Source organism: Nicotiana tabacum, chromosome 10 (genome assembly GCF_000715075.1).
Source record: "Nicotiana tabacum cultivar K326 chromosome 10, ASM71507v2, whole genome shotgun sequence".
NCBI classification, from domain to species: domain Eukaryota; kingdom Viridiplantae; phylum Streptophyta; class Magnoliopsida; order Solanales; family Solanaceae; genus Nicotiana; species Nicotiana tabacum.
This window is the reverse complement of record NC_134089.1, coordinates 156,349,237-156,359,829: the sequence shown is the minus strand read 5'-3', so window position 1 is coordinate 156,359,829 and position 10,593 is coordinate 156,349,237. Positions and strand designations below refer to the sequence as shown.

The 10,593-nt window shown below is 37.5% G+C and overlaps 3 protein-coding genes across 5 annotated transcripts; 2 read left to right on the top strand and 1 right to left on the bottom strand.

The window, feature by feature from the left end:
* Positions 1-250: 250 nt before the first annotated feature.
* On the top strand, positions 251-5,434 carry LOC107778969 (F-box/kelch-repeat protein At3g23880). Of its 3 annotated transcripts, none has more exons than XR_012695835.1 (3): positions 256-1,692; positions 2,160-2,208; positions 2,317-5,434. XR_012695835.1 is itself a non-coding variant. In XM_075223433.1 (2 exons), the coding sequence occupies exon 1, from the start codon at positions 322-324 to the stop codon at positions 1,678-1,680; it is 1,359 nt and encodes a 452-aa protein (XP_075079534.1). In that variant the 5' UTR covers positions 251-321; the 3' UTR covers positions 1,681-1,692; positions 1,916-2,049. The 3 variants fall into 3 exon arrangements, 1 of the variants encoding a protein (XP_075079534.1); XR_012695834.1 differs by having other exon boundaries at positions 263-1,692; positions 2,152-2,208; XM_075223433.1 differs by lacking the exons at positions 2,160-2,208; positions 2,317-5,434 and adding an exon at positions 1,916-2,049 and having other exon boundaries at positions 251-1,692.
* LOC107778971 (F-box protein At3g07870-like) lies at positions 4,066-5,277 on the top strand. Its single transcript, XM_016599304.1, has one exon. It carries the CDS (start codon positions 4,066-4,068, stop codon positions 5,275-5,277), a length of 1,212 nt encoding a protein of 403 aa, XP_016454790.1.
* A 651-nt stretch (positions 5,435-6,085) lies between the features above and the next one.
* On the bottom strand, positions 6,086-10,073 carry LOC107778968 (membrin-11). Its single transcript, XM_016599300.2, has 4 exons — positions 9,688-10,073; positions 7,584-7,704; positions 7,349-7,498; positions 6,086-6,518 (listed from the first exon to the last, which is right to left on the bottom strand). Exons 1-4 carry the CDS (start codon positions 10,002-10,004, stop codon positions 6,357-6,359), a joined length of 750 nt encoding a protein of 249 aa, XP_016454786.1. The 5' UTR covers positions 10,005-10,073; the 3' UTR covers positions 6,086-6,356.
* Positions 10,074-10,593: the final 520 nt, after the last annotated feature.

The window sequence follows — 10,593 nt, the reverse complement described above, 5'->3', positions numbered from 1 at the left end:
ACCAACAAATAACCGAAAAAATCGAAAAATCGACATAAACCTAATCGAGAAAAATCCGACTTACTTGGTTTGATTTCTTTTTAGGAAAAAACCGAATCATGAACTAGCATTGCCTCTAGCACATTTTTTTTTTGAATAAAAAGTTTAAAATTAAATTATTTTTAAATTTGAGATTCCCAGTAACCGGCTATGCACGTTTCCGGTAACCTCATCGTCATCTTCCACCAAAGAACAAAAACTAGGGTTACTTTACTTGTAATTCACTCGTTTCCTAGCTCAAAAATCTCACATACACAATCACATCTGTAAGCTGAAAAAAAAATGTCAGATTATCTACCGAAGGATGTTCTTGTCGAAATTCTATCAAAACTACCTTTAAAATCTCTAATTCACTGCACCACCGTATGCAAATCATGGTATTCCTTAATCACAAACCCTAATTTCATTTCCGTACATCACAATACCCAAATCATCAGCAACACCAATCGCCGGCCTTTATTATTCGTTCGTCACTACAACATGTTCGACAGGGTCGAACGTTACGCTTTACACTTCGACGATGAAGATGAAAATGATTCCCCGGATGTTGATTCGTTCCAGGAATATCTAGAGCTGAAATGCCCCGAAAAGAGTCGTAGTGAGTATTTAAGAATCATTGGTTGCTGTAATGGTCTTATTTGCCTTTCTGATGATTATGATAAATATACGGATACAGTGATTTTATGGAACCCTATAATTCGTAAACATTTGAAGTTGCCCAGGCCTAATTTAGGGTATAATGGACGTGGATCTTGTATTTATGGGTTTGGATTTGATGTTGTGAAGAATGACTATAAAGTTGTTAGAGTTGTTTATAATAGTACTGCTACTGAGGATTATAAGTTGCAGTTTCCACCAACTATTGAGTTTCTTGATAAATTGAGGGCAGTTAAATTCTTGGTTCCACCTGGGATTGAGGTTTTCTCTTTGAGTAGTGGGGTTTGGAGGAGCATTTCTGATGTGGGTCCTTCGTATATTTTGCATCAGAATCATTCTGTTTCGGCTTATCTTAATGGTGCCGTTCATTGGATTGCATCTAATTCGGGTGATGATGATGATGATGGTAATGGTGATAGTAGTAATAATAATAACAGTAGCAGCAGCAGCAGCAGTGGTAATAATAAAGATTATAGCTTTATTGTAGCATTTCATGTGGGAACTGAAAATTTTAGTGAAATACGTTTGCCAGATAGTGTTGCTGAGAGAAATGTGATGAAATTGGATGTGATGGTTATGGGCACATCGCTCACGCTAGTCGAGTATGAAAAGTTTTGGCAGAGTGATTATTGCTGGATATGGGTGATGAAAGAGTATGGTGTGGTGAAGTCTTGGAGTAGACTTCATAATATTGATTTGAGAGGAGGGTTCAGGAATATTGTGGGATTTAGGGCTCACGGCGAGTTATTGATTTCTGCCAGAATGGTAGGAATGGTTTCATACAACCCCAAGAAGATAAGCATAAGCTATCTTGGAGTCCATGGCACCAATCGCTCGTTTCATGGTGAGCCTTTTTTCGAGAGCCTGGCTTTAGTCGGGAAAGAAGATAGATTCGTAGAGCAGGCAAATTCGACTGCTGATGTTGTTCAAGAAGTTGGTTCTGTACTGGATAGCGGTGAAGATGAAACTGAGGAACATACATGATAGTTGATCCAGGTAAACTGTGTTCGTAGTGATATCAAAGAGTAAACTGACCTTAATGAAACATTTTTCTAGATTAATTGATGATATGTAGAGGTGTTGTTCTTGCCATCTCATACAGTGTGGAGTCCTATAAGCTGAAATTTATATGAATATACATGTTTTCCTGTAGATGTTAACACTAATAGTTGTAATAAGGGTATTAGACAGTTATTTGTATTTGTCATGTTTTTTTCAGGGATAGGCCTACCTAAGAAGAAGATTGTCTTGAAATTGGTCAATGGGATATTTCTTCTTGTAAGATGCGATGATCAAAAAATTATATCTCCGCCATCCTATATCTCCCAAATATTGGCAAATTTGATTCTTTCTTTGGTTGTGCAAATGATTATGATATTATCTGGTGTATGCATATTTATTTATTTATTACTGTGAAATGATCTTTCAAGACTGAAAGGGACTTATATTTTGTAGTTCTACAGATCTACTTTGTATACGGAGAAGGTCGCATACTGGGGGAGCCTTTAAAAAGCTTGTAAGTCAATGGTTCATATAGTAAATTGACTAAATTCTACTTTTTGGTGACTTCACATCAAAAGGATTTCATGGCGGTTCTCATGTGGCTTCAAACAATTGTAGCTGGTCACATAAAGGACACTTCAGTTTTTAAATCTAAGGAGGCATGTTAGTGATCCAAAAAACTCCCGAGGTTCCTCCTGCTGTAACTTCATCCATCTGCATTTTCTGCCCCACTTTTCCAAGCATCGTATGCCATGACCCCCTCTTCTGTGAAACTCCATTGCGGAACCTTTCTTCCCGATCCCTCCAGCGTACTGCCATGTCCAATCCCTCCATTGGGCGTTAGGGTAAACTGAGCTGAAGAAACTGTTGGAAATTTAAGGGAGATGTCGAGGGAAGCAGCATCGGGAGGATTATATGTCATTCAGAAATTGGAGGAGTCCTGCGCAAAGAAGCGTACTGCTGTGTCCAAACCTCCATTGGGCATTAGGGTAAACTGAGCTGAAGAAACTGGTGGAAAGTTAGGGGAGATGTCGAGGGAAGCAGTATCGGGAGGATTACATGTCATTCAGAAATTGGAGGAGTCCTGCGCAAAGAAGCGTACTGCTGTGTCCAATCCTCCATTGGGCGTTTGGGTAAACTGAGCTGAAGAAACTGCTGGGAAGTTAGGGGAGATGTCGAAGGAAGCAGTGTTGGGAGGATTACATGTCGTTCAGAAATTGAAGTGAGTGGGCAACGAACTAATATCTCAGCTGAGATCTTTTATAAGCCTCTGGACTTCAAAGATGTAAGGAAATTCAAGACAAGTTGGGCAACTGCCTGATCAGTATCTTGAAACTTAATAACATAGTACCCCTCCTCAAGCAGGAATAAATCTGGTTATGCAATTTTTGACAAGAGGGGTTGCTCCGATGGTAAACAACCTCCACTTCCAACCAAGAGGTTGTGAGTTCGAGTCACTCCAAGAGCAAGGTGGGGAGTTCTTGGAGGGAAGGATGCCGAGGGTCTATTGGAAACAACCTCTCTACTCCAGGGTAGGGGTAAGGTGTGCGTACACACTACCCTCCCCAGACCCCACTAGTGGAATTATACTGGGTTGTTTTTGCTTGTTCTCCTTGGTAATGGTCATCCTGTCTCCTGACATTGACCTAAATCTCTCTGTCTTTCTCTCTTGAGTTGGTCGCTCAAGGATGTAAACCTTTTGTCTGATTTAGGCAACTGTTCTCAGGAATACTAGATTGTAGCAACACAACAGTTGGATGAAAATTTTATCGGAGAGGTTTACTGGTTCACGCCTTGGATTGTCAAGCGTCCTCATGTGATGCTAGCTTCTGACATCGCCACCTGATCGAATGTTTCTATTTTCTTTTCATGACTAGTAAAATGTATTTGCATGCTTGCTCAGTGTATATATCTAGGAAATTTAAGGATTTTCAAATATATTTTTTGCAATGATGGGTCATGATAGATCTTTTTGCTATTTGTACAAAACAAAAGAATTCCCAGGCTACACGATAACAAATTCTCACACCTCAAGCAGTTTTAAATGAGGAATATTCTGATGCAAGTTGTTATTTATGTACTTATTGTCCAGCTAACTTATGATGGGGACATGAAGTTAGAATTTAGAATACTAATTCCCAGGCGGACAAAAAGTAACGCAATCAACATTTTTGGTTTCAATCACCTTGTCAGTTTGTGATGATTGATAATTGTATTCAACTCTTGTCCCCTTTTACCTGCAAAGGTTCTCTTCATCTCTGAGTTTCTTACTTGGTTAGTACTTAGTACTTATCTTCAGATCTGATGTCTTGATAGTATACCTAACAAAGGTTTCTGTGCTTTGTTAGTTCTGATATTACTTTGTTCATGGACTCCATTCATAAAAGAGAAAGGAAGCCGGCTGGTGAGAGCAGACATCTGATGGATAGTCTGCAAAATGAAATAGCACTCGACATAGTTTCGAGGCTTCCTATTTCATCTCTCATTCAGTTCAGGTTTGTATGCCAAACTTGGAATATGTTAACACATGATTCACGCCTTGTCGATCTGCACTTGACTCGTGCATTGAAGATCAATCCATGCATCATCTTTAAAAGTTACCATCCTCAAAAAGAGCAGCTTTTCTTTGTTGAACTATCTGATCATGATGATGATGAACACACATTGAGAGAGATTCAGATTCCCTTTTCAGCATCCATGGCAAAATTTCGAGTAGTAGGATCATGTAAAGGCCTGCTATGCCTATCTGGCGTCTACGACCATCAAGCTGTGTACATATACAATCCTTTTACCGCAGAACACAAGAAGTTGCCACATTGTAATCATGAGTTTGAAGTGAATGAAGTGGTTTATGGTTTTGGATTTCATCCTGCTACTAATGAGTACAAGGTTATTAAAATAGGCTACTATCCTCATGTCTACTATGCAACTTGGTCTCCGGTAAATACACACGATCATGATCTTCCACGTTCAGAAGTTCACGTGTTCAGCCTAGGAAGCAATACTTGGAGAAATTTAGGGGAATTACCTTACAAGCTTCATCATTCACCTGGTGTTTTGGTCAGTGGAAGACTCCATTGGGTGACTAGATTTAACTGGCACCTTGATCGCCTTATCGTTTCCTTTGACCTATTTAATGATGCATTTCAAGAAGTTCCACGACCTGACTTCAATGTCAACTTATTTCATTGTAGTTATCATCTGGCTTCACTCAGAGGGTGTCTATGCACGTGTTTATTAACCTCTAATGGCGAGAACTTGGAAATTTGGATCATGGAAGCGTATAACAAGAAAGAATCTTGGGTGAAAGAGTACAATATTGGAGCTTCTTCAATTGTGGGTCAAGATATGTCACCCCAATCATATGACATTTGGAGGACTAGTTTGCAGAAGGGAACTGTTAAAGTGATGTGCATGCTTAAGAATGGTAGCATCTTGCTAGATTGTCAAGGTGGGATTTTAATTGCCTATAGCATGCATGAGAAAATATTGAAGATCATAAGCATTTCTGGTATGCCCAAGTCCTGTCAAGCAACTCCTCATGTTGGAAGCCTTAATTGGATAGCTAACCCCACTTAGTTTGAAGTGGTAAACAATGTCTCTGAATCCTTTTGCCAGAGAATTTTGTTATGTGTCAACTGACCGTTCTTATCCTTTCTCTATGTATTATATGTTTCCTTAGCTTTTGGCTGTATGGACACATTGAAGAAATCAATAAAACCAGAATTTTCTTTTATCTTTTCTCTCAACTTTCATTAAGCTTTCCTTTGTTTAGCTTCTTTGCATTCCTGTGCTAGCTTTTTTGTTTTAGCAGTTTCATTTTTTAACATAAATGCCTTATTAAACCTCCAAGAGGCTAAAACTCCTGAATTGGAAGAATGTGGAGTTCGATGGTTATGTTTATCCCAAATCGTAACAGAGGAGAGACAGAGTAGCAACTAAAATATGATTACCTACCTACAAGAAAGGAAGAATCGGACTATAAAGTCACCAGAAAAAGCAGTTTATGGTTTTATTTTTTCTTTCATTTTTCTGTCCTAAGTTCTTTAGTCCTAGCAAATATTAGAAAATGGAGCAAGCTAAGATTTAAAATCAGTAGCTTACTAACAGAACCCTGTAGGAACAGAATGTCCTGATACGTTAGGCACCAATTTATAATAACCCAAGTTATTCTAAAGGCATAGTAGAAGACATAAAGACAGAATCTTTTCTAATTTAAAAATTCAAAACTTTGCGGAGTTAGACCTGGATTGAATATAGGTTTTAACCATAGGGTTTTCTTGCTCGCTTGGATGCTCCACGCTGGAACTCCTCTGTTGACATTGGTTCATTTTTGGTATAGCTACTGAGAAATTGATTCAATCTATAAAAGTTAAAAGCCAAGAAGGAAATGACAGTAGCTTACCTTTTAACTCCAATGAGATGCAATCATACAACATAAACTTGATAACATCATTGATACACCAGTTATGTTTCCAAAAAATGATGTTCATTTTGACATTTACATTGCAATGCTTATCAAGATCTGCACATTAGCTAAAAATGGCTCGGATTCCTCTCTGATTCCTTTCAAATCACTCTCACAATTTCATTGCCTCTCAATACTACCACAAGAAAAAGTGCTCATTTTAATAGTCCCCTTGATGATATAGCACCTATCATCTTGTCCACCTCCAAATGAAAATCAGGATTACGATTGTTAAGACCATCCCTGCATATTTGATCCATCGATCAGCACGATTCCTCTTCTCAATGAGTCTCATAACAGAATTCGACAGGCCCAAAGTGTTAAGCACATCCAGCGCTTTACGTTGAGCTCTCTGCAACAATGTTTAACAAAAGACCATCAGTTTAACCATAATGCTCGAGACTGACACAAACTTTAGAAAGTAATAACAGTGATAGTGACAAAAATTGTGTTTTAACAAAAGTGATAACTAATGTTGACCATCTTATATCATATGTATTCCTTTACATAGTATAGCTTTTCCATATTTAGCAAAGGGGTTGATTTAAAATACCCAAGGCCCTGTTGATTTAAAACGCAAAGCTCTACGGCCCAAAGTCAGATGAACAAGTTTCCCCTTTCAACCAGGAATCCAGACCCAAAAGTTTTGGAAAAATACTCTTGCAGCCAGAGCTTGAACAACAGAAACCTAAAACAAAGAGGAGCTTTTAGCTCTCCTTACTTTACACTTTTGCTTTGCTACCACATTTCTTCTTTTTGCTATAAAAGAGTTAGTAGTAAGGAGCAAAACTCGATTAACCATTCCTCTTAATTATTTTTAAGTCCGAATAGAAAAAAATCTCTATATCATATTGCCGTTCAATCTCTAAATTCTTTTTTTTTTTTATCAATCTCTAAATTCTATAAACAAAACATGGAGGAAGAATCATACTTCTGCAAGCTAATATAAATCGACTTATTCACCCTCCCGTCTTTCAGCCACATATATCTAGTGAAAAGTTATATAACTTGGAACGATAAGATAGCATAATGGCGTCACCAAACAGGCATCATTTTCCCACTTTCCAGGCAAAAGAATCCCCAGCATGTTTCAGCATTTAAATCTCATATCAAGGCAGTAACAAACAAAACAAGTTTCTATGCTGTTCAGTATGTAAAGGAGTAGTCTCTGTTGAAAAGTACCTTCAAACGATCCCTTTGCTCACTATATTTAGACAGAATGGCCACACCTGTTGCCAAGGTTTCTTCCATCATTCTTGATGACCTACGAGCAGATTGCATCGCCTGTGCTTCGTCATCGAAAATCCTCAGAACATGGGATGAATCACCATTCTAAAACAATAAATAATCCATTAGAAGGAAACATCAGAGTATCATAATAAAATTTTATAACACCTGTAAGAAAACAATGCCATACAGCTCTCCCAATCAGTTCTGCTCTTTCCCGGGCTTCTTGCATACGCCGCTGATGTCTTAAATTGTATTTATCCAAACTAGTTTTCAAAGAGTCAGCTTCTTCAGCCACTTGTTCCACTTTTCTGCACAAGGAAGACATAAACACAGCATTGAGCATGCACTGAAGAAGCTCCAAAAAAGCATGACCTTCTGTTTACTTCCAGACTATACAGTCAACTTAATCAGCCACTCCTTAATTCAACAAACAGGCACATCAGTTATTGCAAGTTGGTGCTTTCTCCACTACGCCTTCTGGACCATTTTCGCATAATTCCCCTATATGCATATAGCTTCTCTTATGTCATCCTAGAAGAGCTATTCCAACAATCCAGTGACTTGACTTCTTCTTTTATTTGGATGAATTTTTTTTTACAAGGAGTGGCCTGCAACTAATTTTATCATAGACAAAGAGCTTTGTAAACCTAAACTAGCATAGAATATCCAAAGTCACCCATCTAAATCTGCAGCCATCCTTCGAAGGGTGGACACACATTCTTCCAATTCATTTAGTTCAACAGCACCTAAAGGATGAAAAGAAAAGGGGGACTGATTAATTTTCTCAAGCCCCTTCAAAGTGGCTTTTCTGTTCTTTATCTACGAAATTGATTTTTATACTTGAATCACCAAATTATACAAAAGTAGACACCAAGCGAAGTTGTTCACCGAACTTTACAAAAAGGAACCTATATGAGATTTTAAGCCTCATTTACTAAGACAAAAACACAGCAACTCAAGCATTGTAGACTACATTTCTAATGTCAAACCTATTCATATTCCACATAAAAAAGTGTACCTCATCAACTGAATGGACAACCAAATAACCCGGGCGACGCAGACTAACAACTGTAAAGTGAAATTCAGCATTTAAAGAAAAGGAAGAGCTGGAGAATATGAACTATGAAGTTATGTCAGCTTAAAAATAATTAAGATTCAGCTCCTCTGTAAGCCTCTTCACCAGTTTCCCTCTGAGGACTCAAATTTTACACGGGAAATGATCTTAACTAGAGTTTGAAGCCGTAAATAAACAGCTTCCAAATTTAAACAAACTCAAACAGTGAAACAAATAACTTTGGCTAGCTCTGTCAACTCTTACAATAAAGACCAAACCTAACACTTAGAAGGAGAACAAAAGGGAAAAAACAGATGCAAATATTCGGGGGAGAAAACAAGAGAAAAAATTAGAGCACCAAAATGAGTAGAATACTTTATTTTCATATTCTTAGCTAAGTTGAAGGATTAACCCGAAAGAATGTCAAAGTACAAGCTAAAATAGCTTAGATCAAATAGTAACAAAGTGTCTAAATTCTATGAATTCATCTATTCACAACTCTTAGATCATTTGGTTTCCTTTATCCATAATATAATTAGCTGAATTTTCAAGGCGGTTCTGAGCCTTATCTCTGTTATGAGAAGACAAAAAAATTGCTACAAGTGTCATAACCTTTTTATGTTTTCAGTTTAAATCTACATATTGCTAAAGAAAGTGGTAAGATTATTCCATTCAACAATTCCCATCCTCTCCTCCTCGTTTCATCCAGATGCCATAAATTTGTTGGGATTCTTTGTCATTCGTTTCTCAGTTTTGACCATATTTACTCCATTTGACATTACATATAGAACTTGCATTGCTCTATCTCTCAAATTAAATTTTCTCCTTAACTGACGCTTTACCTTGGGATCTCAATCTAAATGCTTTAATTTGATGACAAAATACCTAGTCTTCTGGCACTAAACTTTTACACAATTCATCCACAATGCACTGGATTTTCAGATCTGATGATAAGATCTTATAATTATTGAACAAGCTAGATTTTCAAACATTTTCACCTTAATCGAAGAAATGAACCACACTAGACCATAAATCGCACAAACATCGAACATCAAATTCAACTTATCAATCAACTGCGTTTCAATCCCACACTAATTGTATCAGCAATATAAATCCTCGTATACATTCCGCTCGTATCATTCCAATACGACATAATTTGTATTTTAAAGCAAACCAAATAATCAATCTCAATGTCGGAGATCAAAATCCAACGAGAAAGAATGAAAATGAAGCGTACCTTTTCCAGAGATCACGCTGGGATTTGGCAGGTATAGATCGCCAGAGAAGTTCCATTTCGGAGCAAAGAGACTGGATCTGAGCGATTTCTTTCCTTACGGCGTCAAATGATTGTTCCGAAGGATCGACTATAGCGGTGCTCGAAGATGACGATGGGATGGAAGATGAAGAAGAAGAGGAAGTGTACTCGAAACGCTCGAGCCTCTCCAAACCATCTCGAGACTTGAGTAAGAGCCGCCTGGAGTTTTGGTAAAGGTCCGATAAACTTCCACCGCCGGCGACCGAATTTCCTTCTCCGATTCCAACCGCCATTGCCATGGTTCTCACGTGTCTTTTGAGAGCTTCAGCTTTTGATCGATGAGAATTTCGGTGTAAAATTTAGAATATTACAGAAGAATACCCTTATTATAAAATAAAGACTTAAAAGTAAAAAACCTATATATTTATTATTCAACTTCAAATTGAGGTACACAATTGACTTAAATCTCCTCTATTTATAGAAAAAAGAAAGCTATTATGTAAGCTAGTACTATAAGCTACTTGTAAGCTTTTGTGTAAGCCTTTTGTAAGTTGCTTGTAAGCTGCTACTGTACTAGATATAGATAATCTTCTGCCGGGGTAATATTTATCCATAACGGAGTATGAAGAAGCTTATTTCCAATAGAGTACTAAATAGATAACCATATTTATGGCGGAGTCCCATATGGATAAGCTTATTCAGGAAGCTTATTTACAACGGAGTACTAAATGAACATCCATAATATAATATATTTATAACAAATGAACATCCATAATATAATATATTTATAACACTCCCCTTGGATGTTCATTAAAAGATAATGTACCTCATTAAAATCTTACTAGGAAAAATCCATGTGGAAAGAATCCTAGTGAAGGAAAAAGAGAA